Here is a 19,741-nt window from a genome sequence, read left to right on the forward strand (position 1 = left end):
CTATGTAGCATTTGTGTAGTGTTTAATGCCCCTTTAAAGGAGTCAGTGGGCATGACTTTGTGGTTTATGTTTGACATGGCTTTTATAGACAAACGATTAGATAATCCATATTTAACAAACCTATAATAGGAAGGCAAGCATAAATAAAGAGGAGCACATCTGATCTGTGCCGCTATGTCTCATTCATCGCTGCGGAATCTGTTGGCGCTTTATAAATAAAGAATAATAATAATTGTCTCGGTTCTCACTCATTTTTCACTATCCAGTTCTTCCAGATAGATGTGTATAACAGTGACGGATCCCCTCTTACGGAGAATCAGATTCACCAGCAGCTGCTGTTCTTGCGCGCTCACTCACACAAGACCGACAAGGTGCCAGTGGGTGTCCTCACCACTGACCATCGAAATAGCTGGGGACGGGCGTACGGCACCCTCATCCGGGGTAAGTATGTGTGATGGGCAAGTACACGAAAAGGAGAGAGGGAAACAGGGCGAAATGGTGGTGTTGTGAGATCTGTGTGTACTGGATCAGAACAAGAATAGTAGTGAGGGATACAGCGTAATATGGTGGTGTTGTAAGAGCTGTGTTTACTGGATCAGAACAGGAATAGTAGCAAGGACTACAGTGAAATATGGTGGTGTAGTGAGAGCTGTGTGTACTGGATTAGAACAGGAATAGTAGTGAGGGATACAGGACAATATGGTGGTGTAGTGAGAGCTCTGTATAGTGGATCAGAACAGGAATAGTAGTGAGGGATACAGCGCAATATGGTGGTGTAGTGAGATCTGTGTGTACTGGATCAGAACAGGAATAGTAGAGAGCGATACAGGACAATATGGTGGTGTAGTGGAAGCTGTGTACTAGATAAGAACAGGAATAGTAGTGAGGGATACAGGACAATATGGTGGTGTAGTGGAAGCTGTGTACTAGATAAGAACAGGAATAGTAGTGAGGGATACAGGACAATATGGTGGTGTAGTGGAAGCTGTGTACTAGATAAGAACAGGAATAGAAGTGAGGGATACAGGACAATATGGTGGTGTAATGGAAGCTGTGTACTAGATAAGAACAGGAATAGTAGTGAGGGATACAGGACAATATGGTGGTGTAGTGGAAGCTGTGTACTAGATAAGAACAGGAATAGTAGAGAGCGATACAGGACAATATGGTGGTGTAGTGGAAGCTGTGTACTAGATAAGAACAGGAATAGTAGTGAGGGATACAGGACAATATGGTGGTGTAATGGAAGCTGTGTACTAGATAAGAACAGGAATAGTAGTGAGGGATACAGGACAATATGGTGGTGTAGTGGAAGCTGTGTACTAGATAAGAACAGGAATAGTAGAGAGCGATACAGGACAATATTGTGGTGTAGTGAGAGTTGCGTGTACTGGATCAGAACAGGAATAGTAGTGAGGGATACAGTGCAATATGGTGGTGTAGTGAGATCTGTGTGTACTGGATCAGAACAGGAATAGTAGAGAGCGATACAGGACAATATGGTGGTGTAGTAAGAGTTGTGTGTACTGGATCAGAACAGGAATAGCAGAAAGGGATAAAGGGCAATATGATGGTGTAGTGACAGCTGTGTGTGTACTGGGAAAGGCAATTTCTCATACATTTTATACTCCGCAGCCTTTATTGGACACACATTAAGGGGAAAATAATTTGACAATACACTGTTGCCTTTAACAGATCGGCTAAACAGGGAGTCTGTGCACAACATCCAGCATAGCCTCTTTACTCTGTGCCTTGATGCCACCGCGCTGAGGTACTCAGAGGAACTGTACAGCAGCCGGACAGCCGCGCAGATGCTACACGGCGGTGGTAGCCATGCTAACAGTGGCAACCGCTGGTTTGACAAAACTCTTCAGGTGCGCTCCCTACTTAGCCCCCACTAACCCTTTCTGCTAACCCCCAATACATCACGCTGCTTATACCCTTTATACCACTATTGCTCTATGTAACGTGTGAAGTGACAATGCGTATGACCCCTGCAGTTTGTGGTAGGGGAGGATGGGACCTGCGGCCTGATATACGATCAAGCAACGGCCGATGCCTCAGCGGTGTTGACGATGCTGCGTCATGTTCTGGATTATTGGTATGTTAATAAAAGAGGGTGCACCATCAGGAGCTGATAAGCAGAGGTCACTGGTGTGATTAGTAGAGGATGCATTACCCTGGTGGGACTAGTATAAGGTTCAGTACTACAGTCAATGATGTTTTGTAACAAGGTGATTAGTAGAGGATGCATTACCCTGGTGGGACTAGTATAAGGTTCAGTACTACAGTCAATGATGTTTTGTAGCAAGGTGATTAGTAGAGGATGCATTACCCTGGTGGGACTAGTATAAGGTTCAGTACTACAGTCAATGATGTTTTGTAACAAGGTGATTAGTAGAGGATGCATTACCCTGGTGGGACTAGTATAAGGTTCAGTACTACAGTCAATGATGTTTTGTAGCAAGGTGATTAGTAGAGGATGCATTACCCTGGTGGGACTAGTATAAGGTTCAGTACTACAGTCAATGATGTTTTGTAGCAAGGTGATTAGTAGAGGATGCATTACCCTGGTGGGACTAGTATAAGGTTCAGTACTACAGTCAATGATGTTTTGTAGCAAGGTGATTAGTAGAGGATGCATTACCCTGGTGGGACTAGTATAAGGTTCAGTACTACAGTCAATGATGTTTTGTAACAAGGTGATTAGTAGAGGATGCATTACCCTGGTGGGACTAGTATAAGGTTCAGTACTACAGTCAATGATGTTTTGTAACAAGGTGATTAGTAAAGGATGCACCGCCTTTGATACTTGGAATTTTAATTGATTAGCAAAGTGTGCTATGTGGCTTTGTAGTGTTTGTTCTCTTTCCTTTTCCCCAGCTCCAGGGACCCCTCTCTGCAGCCACCACGGTCCCCCATAACTCGTCTGCCACCCCCATTAAAGCTCTACTTCAACTTCCCCCCAGAGACCAAGCAGCACATTGAGCATGCCAAGCAAAACCTGGACATGTGAGTGGGGTAGGGCCAGGCAAAACCTGGACATGTGAGTGGGGTAGGGCCAGGCAAAACCTGGACATGTGAGTGGGGTAGGGCCAGGCAAAACCTGGACATGTGAGTGGGGTAGGGCCAGGCAAAACCTGGACATGTGAGTGGGGTAGGGCCAGGCAAAACCTGGACATGTGAGTGGGGTAGGGCCAGGCAAAACCTGGACATGTGAGTGGGGTAGGGCCAGGCAAAACCTGGACATGTGAGTGGGGTAGGGCCAGGCAAAACCTGGACATGTGAGTGGGGTAGGGCCAGGCAAAACCTGGACATGTGAGTGGGGTAGGGCCAGGCAAAACCTGGACATGTGAGTGGGGACGGGGCCAGGCAATGTGTTTGCCAATTTATTTCACATAATCAATAATATATATATATATGTTTAATATACAATGTCCCTTTAAGGGGAGTGAATGGATTGGGATAGCATTGACTTTACAAACCATGGGAATTCTGGTAGATTAGAACAGATGTAAACTAAAATCTTGGCTTTGTAGCACGGTTTGACCATTTTTCTCTCTTCATCAGATTAGTGAACGATCTGGATATATGTTGCTTCTCGTTTCCTGATTTTGGAAAACGCTTTCCCAAAAGACACAACCTAGGACCTGGAGCCTTCCTGCAGATAGCACTGCAGCTGGGTTACTACAGGTAGAAACTGAACTGTCACTAGCAGCACTTTATAACTGACAATTCGTTTTGTTATTATGTCCGTTATGGTTCAATGATACATAAGGTTATGGTATCTTGCTTCTTCGACACAGGGAAAGTCAATCTGTTTCCCTATCCATTTAGGAAGTTTGATTTCTCAGAAATCATGGAATTAAGAGTAATTGCCAAGCTTAAAAATGGCAAAGTTTAAAAGAGGGAAGGTTGGACAAGATGGTTATATTGACTAACATTATCTAATCCTCCTCCTATGTCATTTCTCTCTTTCTTTCGCTCTCTCTCTCTCTCTCTCTCTCTCTCTCTCTCTCTCTCTCTCTCTCTCTCTCTCTCTCTCTCTCTCTCTCTCTCTCTCTCTCTCTCTCTTTCTCTCTTTCTCTCTCTCTCTTTCTCTCTCTCTCTTTCTCTCTCCCTCTTTCTTTCTCTCTCTTTCTCTCTCTTTCTCTCTCTCTCTCTCTCTTTCTCTCTTTTTCTCTCTTTCTCTCTCTTTCTCTCTTTCTCTCTCTTTCTCTCTCTTTCTCTCTCTTTCTCTCTTTTTCTCTCTTTCTCTCTCTTTCTCTCTTTCTCTCTCTTTCTCTCTTTCTCTCTCTTTCTCTCTTTCTCTCTCTTTCTCTCTTTCTTTCTCTCTTTCTCTCTTTCTTTCTCTCTTTCTTTCTCTATTTCTTTCTCTCTATCTTTCTCTCTTTCTTTCTCTCTTTCTTTCTCTCTTTCTTTCTCTCTTTCTTTCTCTCTTTCTTTCTCTCTTTCTCTCTCTTTTTCTCTCTCTTTTTCTCTCTCTTTTTCTCTCTCTTTTTCTCTCTCTTTTTCTCTCTCTTTTTCTCTCTCTTTTTCTCTCTCTTTTTCTCTCTCTTTTTCTCTCTCTTTCTCTTCTGTCCAACCCCTTTCTATTTTTGTGTTCTCCTTAACTATATTATATTTCTTCTCTCCCTTTCTCTGTATCTCTGTCTGTCTCCCTTTCTATCACCTCCCATAGGTTGCACGGATGCCTTTGTGCCACGTGTGAGGGAATATCCCTACGTGCATATCATCGCGGTCGTTTGGATGTAGTACACTGCTCCTCCCCTGAATCCTTGGAGTTTGTGCAATCAATGGAGGATCCTACACGACAGGTACCTTGGGGGTGGAGCTAGATATCTGCAGTTGCAATAGATCCTATTACAGCTACAACACTCTTATTTTATAAGCCCAGTTTTTTAAGATGAACAGGACAAATGTTTTAATTTAGGCATTTATATATATGACAATGTATTTTTATCAAACTGAATGGAACCTTAAACTCAATATGAAGTTACACCATTAGGTATAAAAAAATGCAATTTACGTTGAATTATTTATTCTGCATGCTTTGCCTGTAATTTACCTTTACATTTTTTTTTTGTTTCACTCTTAAAGAGACATTAAACACTTTGAGATGGTAATATAAAATGATAAATTGTATATAATAAAACATCTCTGCAATATACTTTCATTATTTATTTTGTCCTCTTTGCCTGTAATTCCATTCTGAAATTGTGAGCTTTTCAGTTCCTGTTAGAAATGGAAGTGCAGAACACTGTTAAATCCAGCACAACCATTGGCTGCACACTCTAATGACCTATTTATAACTAACCCTAATTGGCCACAGCAGAGAAGGTAACACAAGTTACAACATGGCAGCTCCCAGTGTTTTATAGACACTAAAACTTTACACTCATTGTGTCACTTTTTAAACAACTAATGAAACTATAAAAATCAGTTAGTGTTTAATGTCCCTTTAAAGGCTGGAGTGCACAATGCATAGTTAAAGTATACTGCAGTATTTATACTTGAACCTGCTACACTCTGCACATTTATTTCTTAATGTGTTTACATCCTGGCCTCTGATTGGCTGCAGCAAAGGGGAACTTTGTTACACAACATGCAGTACATATCAAATCTGCAGCCAGCCCTTATGCAATGTTAGTGTGTGCACATATAAACACGGCAAATCTATAAATAAATGCCTAATGCAAGCCAATCACAAGTCCCTTATGCCCACATCCAACCCTGAATCATGTGTGTGTCCCCTGCAAGACAATTACAAGTTCCTTATGCACGCATCAGACCCTGAACCATGTGTGTGCCCCCTGCAAGCCATGACTGTGTGTGTCACCTGATCTCCCTTTTCGCACTGTGTGTGCTCCTCATGAATGTGTGTGTCACCTGATCTCCTTGTCACACTGTGTGTGTGTCACCTGATCTCCCTGTCGCACTGTGTGTGCTCCCCATAACTGTGTGTGTCACCTGATCTCTCTGTCACACTGTGTGTGCTCCCCATAACTGTGTGTGTGTGTCACCTGATCTCCCTGTCACACTGTGTGTGCTCCCCATAACTGTGTGTGTGTGTCACCTGATCTCCCTGTCACACTGTGTGTGCTCCCCATAACTGTGTGTGTGTGTCACCTGATCTCCCTGTCACACTGTGTGTGCTCCCCATGACTGTGTGTGTCACCTGATCTCCCTGTCACACTGTGTGTGCTCCCCATGACTGTGTGTGTTACCTGATCTCCCTGTCACACTGTGTGTGCTCCCCATAACTGTGTGTGTTACCTGATCTCCCTGTCACACTGTGTGTGCTCCCCATAACTGTGTGTGTGTGTTACCTGATCTCCCTGTCACACTGTGTGTGCTCCCCATAACTGTGTGTGTGTGTCACCTGATCTCCCTGTCACACTGTGTGTGCTCCCCATAACTGTGTGTTACCTGATCTCCCTGTCACACTGTGTGTGCTCCCCATGACTGTGTGTGTCACCTGATCTCCCTGTCACACTGTGTGTGCTCCCCATAACTGTGTGTGTGTGTCACCTGATCTCCCTGTCACACTGTGTGTATTCCCCATGACTGTGTGTGTCACCTGATCTCCCTGTCACACTGTGTGTGCGCCCCATGACTGTGTGTGTCACCTTATCTCCCTGTCACACTGTGTGTGCTCCCCATGACTGTGTGTGTCACCTGATCTCCCTGTCACACTGTGTGTGCTCCCCATGACTGTGTGTGTCACCTTATCTCCCTGTCACACTGTGTGTGCTCCCCATGACTGTGTGTGTCACCTGATCTCCCTGTCACACTGTGTGTGCTCCCCATGACTGTGTGTGTTACCTGATCTCCCTGTCACACTGTGTGTGCTCCCCATAACTGTGTGTGTGTGTTACCTGATCTCCCTGTCACACTGTGTGTGCTCCCCAACTGTGTGTGTGTGTCACCTGATCTCCCTGTCACACTGTGTGTGCTCCCCGTGACTGTGTGTGTTACCTGATCTCCCTGTCACACTGTGTGTGCTCCCCATGACTGTGTGTGTGTCACCTGATCTCCCTGTCACACTGTGTGTGCTCCCCATGACTGTGTGTGTGTCACCTGATCTCCCTGTCACACCGTGTGTGCTCCCCATGACTGTGTGTGCCACCTGATCTCCCTGTCACACTGTGTGTGCTCCCCATGACTGTGTGTGTTACCTGATCTCCCTGTCACACTGTGTGTGCTCCCCATGACTGTGTGTGTGTTACCTGATCTCCCTGTCACACTGTGTGTGCTCCCCATGACTGTGTGTGTGTCACCTGATCTCTCTCTCACTGTGTGTGCTCCCCATGACTGTGTGTGTCACCTGATCTCCCTGTCACACTGTGTGTGCTCCCCATAACTGTGTGTGTCACCTGATCTCCCTGTCACACTGTGTGTGCTCCCCATAACTGTGTGTGTCACCTGATCTCCCTGTCACACCGTGTGTGCTCCCCATGACTGTGTGTGTGTGTGTCACCTGATCTCCCTGTCACACTGTGTGTGCTCCCCATAACTGTGTGTGTCACCTGATCTCCCTGTCACACTGTGTGTGCTCCCCATGACTGTGTGTCACCTGATCTCTCTGTCACACTGTGTGTGCTCCCCATGATTGTGTGTGTCACCTGATCTCCCTGTGACACTGTGTGTGCTCCCCATGACTGTGTGTCACCTGATCTCCCTGTCACACTGTGTGTGCTCCCCATGATTGTGTGTGTCACCTGATCTCCCTGTCACACCGTGTGTGCTCCCCATGACTGTGTGTGTGTCACCTGATCTCCCTGTCACACTGTGTGTGCTCCCCATGACTGTGTGTGTGTCACCTGATCTCCCTGTCACGATGTGTGTGCTCCCCATGACTGTGTGTGTGTCACCTGATCTCCCTGTCACGATGTGTGTGCTCCCCATGACTGTGTGTATCACCTGATCTCCCTGTCACGATGTGTGTGCTCCCCATGACTGTGTGTATCACCTGATCTCCCTGTCACGATGTGTGTGCTCCCCATGACTGTGTGTGTGTGTGTCACCTGATCTCTCTGTCACACTGGGTGTGCTCTCCATGACTGTGTGTATCACCTGATCTCCCTGTCACACTGTGTGTGCTCCCCATGACTGTGTGTGTCACCTGATCTCCCTGTTACACTGTGTGTGCTCCCCATGACTGTGTGTGTGTCACCTGATCTCTCTGTCACACTGTGTGTGCTCCCCATGACTGTGTGTGTGTCACCTGATCTCCCTGTCACACTGTGTGTGCTCCCCATGACTGTGTGTGTGTCACCTGATCTCTCTGTCACACTGGGTGTGCTCTCCATGACTGTGTGTGTCACCTGATCTCCCTGTCACACTGTGTGTGCTCCCCATGACTGTGTGTGTCACCTGATCTCTCTGTCACGCTGTGTGTGCTCCCCATGACTGTGTGTGTCACCTAATCTCTCTGCCATGCTGTGTGTGCTCCCCATGACTGTGGGTGTCACCTGATCTCCGTGTCACACTGTGTGTGCTCCCCATGACTGTGTGTGTCACCTGATCTCCCTGTCACACTGTGTGCTCCCCGTGAGTGTGTGTGTGTCACCTGATCTCCCTGTCACGCTGTGTGTGCTCCCCATGACTGTGTGTGTTACCTGATCTCTCTGTCACGCTGTGTGTGCTCCCCATGACTGTGTGTGTCACCTAATCTCTCTGTCATGCTGTGTGTGCTCCCCATGACTGTGGGTGTCACCTGATCTCCGTGTCACACTGTGTGTGCTCCCCATAACTGTGTGTGTCACCTGATCTCCCTGTCACACTGTGTGCTCCCCGTGAGTGTGTGTGTGTCACCTGATCTCCCTGTCACGCTGTGTGTGCTCCCCATGACTGTGTGTGTGTCACCTGATCTCCCTGTCACGCTGTGTGTGCTCCTCATGACTGTGTTTGTGTCACCTGATCTCCCTGTCACACTGTGTGTTCCCCATGACTGTGTGTGTGTCACCTGATCTCTCTGTCACAATGTGTGTGCTCCCCATGATTGTGTGTGTCACCTGATCGCCCTGTCACACTGTGTGTGCTCCCCATGACTGTGTGTGTGTCACCTGATCTCCCTGTCACACTGTGTGTGCTCCCCATGATTGTGTGTGTCACCTGATCTCCCTGTCACACTGTGTGTGCTCCCCATGACTGTGTGTGTCACCTGATCTCCCTGTCACACTGTGTGTGCTCCCCATGACTGTGTGTGTGTCACCTGATCTCCCTGTCACACTGTGTGTGCTCCCCATGACTGTGTGTGTCACCTGATCTCCCTGTCACGATGTGTGTGCTCCCCATGACTGTGTGTGTGTCACCTGATCTCTCTGTCACACTGTGTGTGCTCCCCATAACTGTGTGTGTGTCACCTGATCTCCCTGTCACACTGTGTGTGCTCCCCATGACTATGTGTCACCTGATCTCTCTGTCACACTGTGTGTGCTCCCCATGACTGTGTGTGTCACCTGATCTCCCTGTCACACTGTGTGTGCTCCCCATGACTGTGTGTGTCACCTGATCTCCCTGTCACACTGTGTGTGCTCCCCATGACTGTGTGTGTGTCACCTGATCTCCCTGTCACACTGTGTGTGCTCCCCATGATTGTGTGTGTCACCTGATCTCGCTGTCACACTGTGTGTGCTCCCCATGACTGTGTGTGTGTCACCTGATCTCCCTGTCACGCTGTGTGTGCTCCCCATAACTGTGTGTGTTTGTGTCACCTGATCTCCCTGTCACACTGTGTGTGTTCCCCATGACTGTGTGTGTCACCTGATCTCCCTGTCACACTGTGTGTGCTCCCCATGACTGTGTGTGTGTCACCTGATCTCCCTGTCACACTGTGTGTGCTCCCCATGACTGTGTGTGTGTCACCTGATCTCCCTGTCACGCTGTGTGTGCTCCCCATAACTGTGTGTGTTTGTGTCACCTGATCTCCCTGTCACACTGTGTGTGCTCCCCATGACTGTGTGTGTCACCTGATCTCTCTGTCACACTGTGTGTGCTCTCCATGACTGTGTGTGTTTCACCTGATCTCTCTGTCACACTGTGTGTCCTCTCCATGACTGTGTGTGTGTCACCTGATCTCTCTGTCACACTGTGTGTGCTCCCCATGACTGTGTGTGTCACCTGATCTCCCTGTCACACTGTGTGTGCTCCCCATGACTGTGTGTGTGTCACCTGATCTCCCTGTCACACTGTGTGTGCTCCCCATGACTGTGTGTGTGTCACCTGATCTCCCTGTTACACTGTGTGTGCTCCCCATGACTGTGTGTGTGTCACCTGATCTCCCTGTTACACTGTGTGTGCTCCCCATGACTGTGTGTGTGTCACCTGATCTCCCTGTTACACTGTGTGTGCTCCCCATGACTGTGTGTGTCACCTTATCTCCCTGTCACACTGTGTTTGCTCCCCATGACTGTGTGTGTGTGTCACCTGATCTCCCTGTCACACTGTGTGTGTTCCCCATGACTGTGTGTGTCACCTGATCTCTCTGTTACACTGTGTGTGCTCCCCATGACTGTGTGTGTGTGTCACCTGATCTCCCTGTTACACTGTGTGTGCTCCCCATAACTGTGTGTGTCACCTGATCTCCCTGTCACACTGTGTGTATTCCCCATGACTGTGTGTGTCACCTGATCTCCCTGTCACACCGTGTGTATTCCCCATGACTGTGTGTGTCACCTGATCTCCCTGTCACACCGTGTGTGCTCCCCATGACTGTGTGTGTCACCTGATCTCCCTGTCACACCGTGTGTGCTCCCCATGACTGTGTGTGTCACCTTAACTCCCTGTCACACCGTGTGTGCTCCCCATGACTGTGTGTGTGTCACCTTATCTCCCTGTCACACCGTGTGTGCTCCCCATGACTGTGTGTGTGTCACCTGATCTCCCTGTCACACCGTGTGTGCTCCCCATGACTACGTGTGAGCCTCCATGCGTCTTCTTTTCTCTCTCCATTTCGTTGCCGACTCGCCTCATCCACCTAGTGTTTTGTCCTGCCCTTGAGGCTTTGCCAGTGGCACCAAGTACCAGCTGTCAGATTGTCACCCATCAGTCTGCCAGTGCCAGGCCCTGACTGTGTAAATGAGGACTTCATTGTCTGATGTCTGTGACTTTTAACATTGATCTTTGTTTCTCATTGTAGACACTGTCTTTGCATCTTTATGTTCATTTAAAACACAACTTATTTTATTTCTATGTCTTAGGCAGAAGAGAAGCTGTCTCTATTGATCCGTGCCGTAAACGGTCATAAAGAGACCACAGAGCAAGTAAGAAACTTTCATTACTTAAAGGACCACTAAATACAGAATAATTGAATAATTGACAAATACACAATAAAAAAGACAATACAATAGCACTTACTTTGAATTTGAAATGAGCTGTAGAATATTTGCTGGCAAATTTCAAAGATAATCCAATTCTTCCTCTCCTTGCCAATCACAAAATGCATATACGTATATAATGTGCACTTTCTAGAGCCTCAGAATGTGTGCATATAAAAAAGTGCACATTTTTATAATGGAAGTATTTTGGAGAAATTTTTTTATTGCTATTTTATCTGAATCCTGAAACTTTAATTTTGATGCAAGTGGCCCTTTAAAATCGCTTTTAAAGGAAATCGATGTAGAGATAAAATCAAACTTTCATGATTAAAATAGTTTACAAATTGAAATAAATAAAATTAAAAAAACAACAACATTTCACTATATATGCAACATTGTTTCAAACATTGTTGCCATATACTGCTATACTGCTCCAGACACATGCACGTTTAAGGAGCCTATCTAGATACATTCGAAGGTTCTGATGACTTAAAGTTCTCCGATCTGGCGAGATTATCTAAGAAGTCTAGTGAGTACTGTAATGTCCTTCATAGAATTTTACAAATGTACATTTTAACTTGATAGCTGTTTATCTTGCTATGCAGAGCTCTGTATGTGACAAAACATTACAATATAATGCCTTAAGAATGCTACGAAAGATCTGCCAGCAAGTTTTGCCCTTTTAAGTGTGTCATGTTGAAGCACTTGAAAATGATGCAGAATAGCTGTAAAAAGCTGACTTGAAAATATCACCTGAACATCTCTATGTAAAAAAAGGAAGATATTTTACCTCAAAATTTCCTCAGTTGCCACATCTCTTTGTAAAGAGACTTTAAGTAGCCAATCAGGATACTAGTCCCAGGACTTGCAAGGGAGTGTGCATCTGATATGTGCAGCATAGTTGTGTTATTTCCCTACTCAGTTTAAGGAAGTTTACTGTGAAATATCACAAGATTTCATTGAAATCTCATGAGATCACAGCAAAACATAACCTCAGCTTTGCTGATGTGTTTTTGTTTTTCTTTAACTTTGAGCTGGACTGTAGCTGAAGTAAAATTGTTCACAGAGCACTTACTCGGGTGAGCTGAAGAAATTGTGAGGTAAAATATCTTATATTTCTTGCCCTTTTTACAAAGAGATGCTCAGGTGATATTTTCCTGTCAGTTTTTTACAGTTATGCTGCATCAGTTTCAAGTGATTTAGCATTTGAGTATTATGTCCCTTTAAGTAAAAGCTGTTTAAATGTATTTGTGTACAATTCATCCCTAATGATAAAATACTGGCTGATAAAGACAACACCCAGATCTGTATTGGTGGATAGTGATACAACCCACCAAATAAAAAAGTGGTTGTTTTCAGGGAATCGACACCTAGTTTTCCCAAAACAAGTGATTCTCTATTTTTAAATGCCCTCTTTTATATGTAACAACGCAAAATATATTTAATTGTCCTATGTTTGTTTGTGTTTTGCGCTAATACTCCTCCCCTGCGCTCTCAGGTATTACAGGGACAGTCAGTAGATGGCACACTACTTGCTCTGAAGATGCTGTGTATTTCATCAGGCGTTGCGCTTCCGGCCCTTCTTATGGACACATCTTTTGCTGTGTCGTCTCACTGGAAGCTTTTCACAGGACAGGTGCGTGTTGACTTTCTCTTTGTATCATTGACGTGACATAATGGCGTTGATTCACAGAGACTAGTGATGTTACCAACGGACCTTGTAGTAAAGGCGTGATCATTTCACCTATCTTTTCGAGCATATTATTAAAGGGACATAAAACCAAAACATTTTCTTTGATGACTCAGACAGAGCATCCAATTTTAAATAACTTTTCAATTTCCTTCTATTATCTCATTTTCTTCATTCTCTTGGTATCCTTTGCTGAAAGGCATACCTAGGTAGGCTCAGGTATGGTAGGTTATTTACCCCAATGCATTTGTGGCATGATAACAACCCATATATGTTGCATGGGGACCAGGAGCATAACTAGACGTCACTAAGCCCCTATACAAATGGCGTGGTGGGGATCACACATTTCAACAGTACTTTTTCTAGACATTTGCTCTCCACAGAGTAGGGATGGGCGAATGTGTTTAAATTCAAGTGTTAGAACGAATGTTATTGTAGAAATTCGATTTACATAATAGAATGTTGATAAGAACAAATTCTTAAAAATTCTATTATCAAATGTTATTTACAGTTTTCGAATGTCACTTTCGAATTTGAATGTCACATTTATAAAGCACAGTTGTAGACTAGAAATACTATTTCGAATTTGAATGTCACATTCAAATTTGAATTTCACATTCAAATTCGAATGTCACATTCGAATATTACATTTATAAAAGTATTTGACTAGCAATACTATTTTAAATTAGAATGTTACATCAAATTTGAATGTAGCATTCAAATTCGAATATTACATTTTATTAAACACAGTTGTAGACTTGAAATTACTATTTCGAATGGTGAATTCGAATATTACATTTAAAACACACAGTATTAGACTAGAAATACTATTTTGTATTTGAATGGGACATTCAAATTCGGATGTAGCATTCGAATTTGAATATTACATTTATTAAAGGCAGTTGTAGACTAGAAATTTGAATTTTACATTCGAATTTGAATGTCACATTCGAATTTGAATATTACATTTATAAATTGAATGAATACATAGCTAAACATTCTATTATTCAAACTAATATTTTCGAATTTTATTGAAAATTTTGAAAATTAAAATTCGAAAATAGAATGTTATATAAACATTCAAAATTCGATTTGAACGAACAAATGTATCAAAATTCATTTTAAATTTTGAATTTTTAGAAACATTCGCCCATCCCTACCACAGAGGCCAAGTCATCAGCCACACAGGAGCAAAGGGAGCTGCTTCTCTGTGACTGTGAGTTCATGCTGGAAGATATGCACTTCCTATACAAATATGGTGGCAGGTTTTCTATACAGCAACACTGTGGCGGCCATCTTGGAAACCATGATACCATATTTGTAAAGCTAAATCTAAACTCTTACCTAACACTGTAAGCCATGTTTATCCGGAGGCCACACACAGGGGGTGTTAGTGGGTTCCAGGCTGCAACTGATTCCTGCCTGGCCCCTCTAACAACACCGCTACTGCTTGTAGTTTCAGATGCCCCAAAGGTTTGGGCCCAGTCTTAATTGAGACCTCTATAGTTACGCCGCTGATGGGGACAATTCTACAACAGCTGTGTTTCAACTAATTGGTAAACAATAGTTGTATTTTTCAATTTTTACAGCTTTGACCTCTTGAAAACAAAAGGTTAAAATTTCTCATCATCTCAAGTAGTGAACCTGTCCACCTGCAATTTTAAACAATTTACTAATTTATTTCTATTATCAAATTTTCTTTGTTCTCTTGGTATCTTTATTTGAAAAAGGAGGAATGTAAGCTTATGAGCTGGCCCATTTTTGGTTCAGCACCTGGGTACAGCTTTCTGATTGGTGACTAAATGTACCCACCAATCGGGAAGCGCTATCCAGGGTGCTCAACCAAATTGGTCTGGCTCGTAAGCTTACATTCCTGCTTTTTCAAATAGAGATAGCAAGAGAACGAAGAAAAATTGATAATAGGAGTAAATTAGAAAATTGTTTAAAATTGAATGCTCTATTTGAATCATGAAAGAAAAAAATCTGGGTTCAATGTCCCTTTAATACTGAATTAATTAGCTGCCATGTTTTTAGTTTTGCTGTGATTGTGTCTATTATGCTTCCATGAAAGTTAGTTAAAACCCCTTCAAATATTCCCGTAAGTCAGCAATACACTGCACTGTTAGCACTTGACCACAGAGCTGACACTCAGTACAGCACTCTCCACAAAATAATGCTTGACAGTCACTTTTCCTAGGATATCACCCACTGCACTATCCTCTGGTCTATAGAGCGTCACATGTACTTCTGTCTTTTGCCCACAGCACTTGCACTCTCTATCCCACACTGTCCACAAATTGTTCCTAGGCTGTAACTTTCCTTGGCTATCATCCATATAGGTTATACCGCTCTATGTTGCTGCTCAGAGTGCTAGCACTATCTGTAGGTCTATGGTCATAGAGATGTCCACAAAGCTAACACTCTTTCTTTCTGATACAACTCTCTTAATAAAGTCTGCACTCTCCTTTACCCACTGTCTCCTGTTCCTCCCCAGTAGATTGCAAAGAAAGCTGACAGTTTATATCTCTTTCCCCTCCCAGGTGACCTCTCCCATGGACTGTGTGATCTGTTATGGTCCTTTGGTCCCCGATGGATACAGCGTCTGTTTTGCACCATCTCAGAACAGTATTACCGTCTGTGTGTCGGCATTTGACTGCTGCCAAGAGACAAATGCGGAGAATCTGTCTGAGAGCTTGCAGGAGGCTCTAAGAGACATGCGGGCTCTCATCCTAGAGTGCCGACCTGGAGAAGAGTAGTGGTGACTTGACTCTTTCATTGCATATCTCACTACTATGAACATCAGATTCCAGAGTTTTTATGTCCCCTTTTTGATGCAGGGACGGTCTCTTTCAGTCAAGATAGGTCACTGTTTGAAATGTCTCAAACACATTTCCTCTTATGGATATCTGTTTCATTTAAGACAAGGGTCTCATGGCTGCAAAATATCTGTGGGTGTTTCTATGTCTAAAACGTCTTTTGAATAATACTAAAGCTTTAAATAAAATAAAATCAGGTACCAGAGGTTTCATTACTTTCTAAGTCTGAAAGCCACATGTTAAAAACATTATTTTCTTCTTAAAACGGGGAGAGTCTACAGCTGCATTCATTACTTTTGTGAAATACAGAACCTGGCCACCAGGATAAAGCAAGGACACCCCCGCCAAAGGCTTAAATACCTCCCCCACTTCCCTCATCCCCTAGTCATTCTTTGCCTTCGTCACAGGAGGTTGGTAGAGAAGTGACAGAAGATTACGGAGTAGTCTCTTATCGAGGGTAGTACTCTTCGGAATGGGACTGGAGATTTAAGTAGTCCTGTCAGCCTCAAAACCATCCCGACTCATATTAACAGCTCCATAAGCAATCAGCGTTGACGAGTTTCGCTGCCTGCTTTCTTCACTCAAGTCCATGTCAGAAGCAACAATGCTATCTGTCAAACTTGAGGGACCGTGTTACTGTTCCACAGCATAGATTCCAGTAAGATCGTTTCATTTTCCTTTTCATTGTGGATATATTGTAATGATAGAAGACAGGGTCTGAGTGGGGCTCTTTTATCTTAATGGAATCAAGGGTTAATAGCTCCTGAGGGGGGTTATTGAATAGTGGGGGACTTTAATCATGTTTGTTATGTGATTCTGTTTGCTTATGTGTAGAGATGTTGGGGGCTCATGGCTAATACGGAACGTACAAGTTTTTCGAGCTGCGCAGTTCTTGTGGACTGGCGCGCTTTTCCCTTGGCCTGCATGTTGCACCTCAAGACCGGCGTGGTCACGTTTTTCGTTCTCCATTTCCGTATTCCTGACCGAGTGTTGGTGGAGAGGGTCGGTTTCTCTACTTGTCTGGGTCATAGGAGGTGGTGAGTGCCCCAGCCATTGGGGGTGTAAGGTGCCAGTGATTTTTTTTTTGTCTATAATTTAATCAGTCAAGTTATGGAGGATTCTGATTTTTCGGAGAAGGATTTCTCTGATTCAGATTCTGTTACCTGCGTAGATTGTGGGGAGGCCCGGGTATTACAGCCCAATCAATTATGTTCCGTATTAGAGTACTCTCCTCCCTCAATGGGGAGAGGTTAAAGACGACTGAGTCGTCCGCCTCTGAGGATTCTGTGTCCCGTGAGGTGCGTTCCCTAGACTCTTCAGTTCCTACACAGGCAGTTGTCCCAAATACTGTTACCCCTTCTCCGGAAGGAGGTTTATTTCCACCAGAGGTTACTGCACGGTTTCGCATGGCCATATCTTTGGCGTTGGCGCACTTACATCTTCCTGATTGCAAGCGAAGAGCTCATCCGTGTCCTCTTAACCTGGGTGCGTCAGGTGAGGGATCGATTATATCGGATCTTTCCTCTGGGGAAGCGGTTTCCTCTGAGGCTTCAGGGGTACAGCCTTCAGGGTCGGGGCTTACAGATGCCCCATCGGAGGTGAGTTTTGCCTTTAGATTCAGACTAGCGCGCCTGCGTGTACTGCGGAGGTATGTGTTGGAGGCCTTGGAGGATTCAAGTTCTGATTTCTCAACGGATCCTCAACTGAATCAGATGGAAAACAGCGCTAGACAAGTGGAAGGATGGCGATCCTACTCCTGGTCGTCTCTTGTTTGTGTATCTAATCCCAGTTCTGAGCTCTTGAGGAATCGGGTCTCTGACAGGCTGGCCCTGTTAGTGTTTCCATTCCTTTTTAGTGTTCACCTGCGGGTGCTGCCTTCTTTCTTTTGATCCAGTTAGGTTGTGTTTTATTTTGTTTGTTTCCAGAGCTCGAGACTGTTGTAGACTTTTCCTTTTTAGGAAGATTTTTTTTCTTCTCTGGGATTTTGATACTGGCGATTTTATGGTTGCGATAGATGTTGCTCCCGGCGGAAGTTAATAAAAAATGTTTAAGCCTCAGAGCTTGTGTATCGTTTGTCTGTTTATTTAGTCAAGCCCTGCTAGGGTTTAGAACTTTCAGTTGACTCTTGAACAGTTCTGTTGTACCCTGGACATCAAGTTGGTCCTGGTTGGGTACTAGTTCACTATGTTCTTTGAGGTTTATGTCAGACACATTGTATTCCTGGCAGCAGGCTGGTCCTGTTTGGGTACTAAGTTTGCTTACTTCTTGGTAAGAGGTTGTTTTCTTGTTTCTACAAGCTATAGGAGGCCCTTCTATCATGGATGTCTGGCTGGTCCTTGTTTATTTCATCTTGAGGGGGCGTGTCTTGTCCCTGCATAACTAGCATAGTTAGCTGGGATTACGAATCATGCTATGGCAGTATCTTTGTAGTTCCTGAGGTCCTTTTGGACTGGAGTTAGAGTTCTCCCTTCCGAGGGGGGAGAACAGATGACTTCATGGAGATCTTTGGTACCTTGTGTTGGGGGTGATTAATTCCCCCTCTATTGGTACTCCATTGTGAACTGGATTGTCCTATTTTGGTTCCGATCTCCTTAGACAGTGTTTCTTTTCTCCTTCTTGAGGATTGCTGTACTTTTCTCTTCCCCTTGTCTTTTGGGGAAGGACTTCCTGTCATCTGGTTGAGGAGATCTGGTTCTTAGGGACCGTTTTTCTTGCAGTATCCTCTTTTTGATCCTATATGCTTGGGGATCTGGGGGATTGTTATGCAGTCTCTTTTGCTGTCGCCCGATAGGAGTTTTAGGATGTTTGTTCATTTGTCAATTCCTCGAGCTGTGGGGTTTCCGGGAGTTGATCCAGACTGGATCTTTAGAGACTGTCATATTCTTTTAAACAGGGATTCATTTCTACGGTTTGAGTTCTGATCTCTTTTGGGTTCTACCTTTGTCTTTGGATTTTGTGGATGTTATCCTAGAAGCCCTTTGGGGTTGAGTTGACAGTCACTGGTATATAACCCGAGAGATCAGAGTTCAAGACCCCATGTGATTGCATCAACTCTTATGCAATTTAATTTACAGAAGGGGTAACTTTGTGGTTGTACCACAGGGTTTATTGGTTTTGATCCGGCTCCTGGTTCTGGGTGTCTGTTTTTTTAACCTAGTCCTTGTCTTTGACTTGACATTTTGGTTAATCTGTTTTCCAGATTTTCATAGACGTTGGATCTGTCCGGCCTCTTCCCTACTTCTTTCCCTTAGTAAATCATGGCTGGAGATTTGTTATTCCGGGCCTTGTCCATTCTGGGACTTTTTAATCTCCCTTGTCCTTTTGGAACCTGCCAGTCGCTTCTGTGATGGGATAGTTTTATGGGAGCAGGGGTCAGGGACTCTGACTGCTCTGTTTGGGCATCGACCACGTATCATGAATCCAAGTGCTCCTTCCTTAGGTTTGGAGTCCTTGCAGTTGGTTCGGATGTTATGGAACCTTCCCTCAGCGGGTAGCTGGTTCTTCATTATTGGTCGGGGTGTTGTTCTCCCTTACTCCGTTTTCTAGTCGGGGGCGGCGTGGGTCCGCCCTGCTTTCTGAGTTTTTTCTCTTGTTCCTTTTCAGGAAGGTCCTGGTGCAAGTTTACTAGCTACTTGGTTGGCTGGTTGTTATGGCTTGATGTCCAGTCTGACTGCCTATCTGATAGAAGCCTGCGGATTTCGTTTGTGGCATAAACTGATATTTCTATTCTGTTTTCTGTTCTGCTCCTGGGGTTTCTGACCTATGGATGTTCAGTTTCTTTGTGCTAGATTGCTGTCTGTGGTAAGGTAGTTATGTTCTACCTTTTGTCCTTCTAGGATTTCGGCTCTGGTTAAAGGGACAGTCTAGTCCAAAATTAACTTTCATGATTCAGATAGAGAATGTAATTTTAAACA

At 44.5% G+C, this 19,741-nt stretch overlaps 1 protein-coding gene across 1 annotated transcript in view; it reads left to right on the forward strand.

Annotated features, from left to right (window-relative positions):
* The window catches only part of LOC128667094 (carnitine O-acetyltransferase), a 38,063-nt gene extending 22,036 nt beyond the window's left edge, over positions 1 to 16,027 (forward strand). The window contains exons 6-14 of the mRNA XM_053721986.1: positions 267 to 441; positions 1,696 to 1,874; positions 2,001 to 2,101; positions 2,884 to 3,012; positions 3,571 to 3,693; positions 4,682 to 4,817; positions 11,205 to 11,267; positions 12,820 to 12,957; positions 15,552 to 16,027. Coding sequence (XP_053577961.1) covers positions 267 to 441; positions 1,696 to 1,874; positions 2,001 to 2,101; positions 2,884 to 3,012; positions 3,571 to 3,693; positions 4,682 to 4,817; positions 11,205 to 11,267; positions 12,820 to 12,957; positions 15,552 to 15,767 — 1,260 coding nt within the window. The 3' untranslated portion in view covers positions 15,768 to 16,027. The remainder of the gene's footprint in view (positions 1 to 266; positions 442 to 1,695; positions 1,875 to 2,000; positions 2,102 to 2,883; positions 3,013 to 3,570; positions 3,694 to 4,681; positions 4,818 to 11,204; positions 11,268 to 12,819; positions 12,958 to 15,551) is intronic.
* The last annotated feature ends 3,714 nt before the right edge of the window (positions 16,028 to 19,741 follow it).

Source organism: Bombina bombina, chromosome 7, assembly GCF_027579735.1.
Source record: "Bombina bombina isolate aBomBom1 chromosome 7, aBomBom1.pri, whole genome shotgun sequence".
In the NCBI taxonomy this organism is placed as follows: domain Eukaryota; kingdom Metazoa; phylum Chordata; class Amphibia; order Anura; family Bombinatoridae; genus Bombina; species Bombina bombina.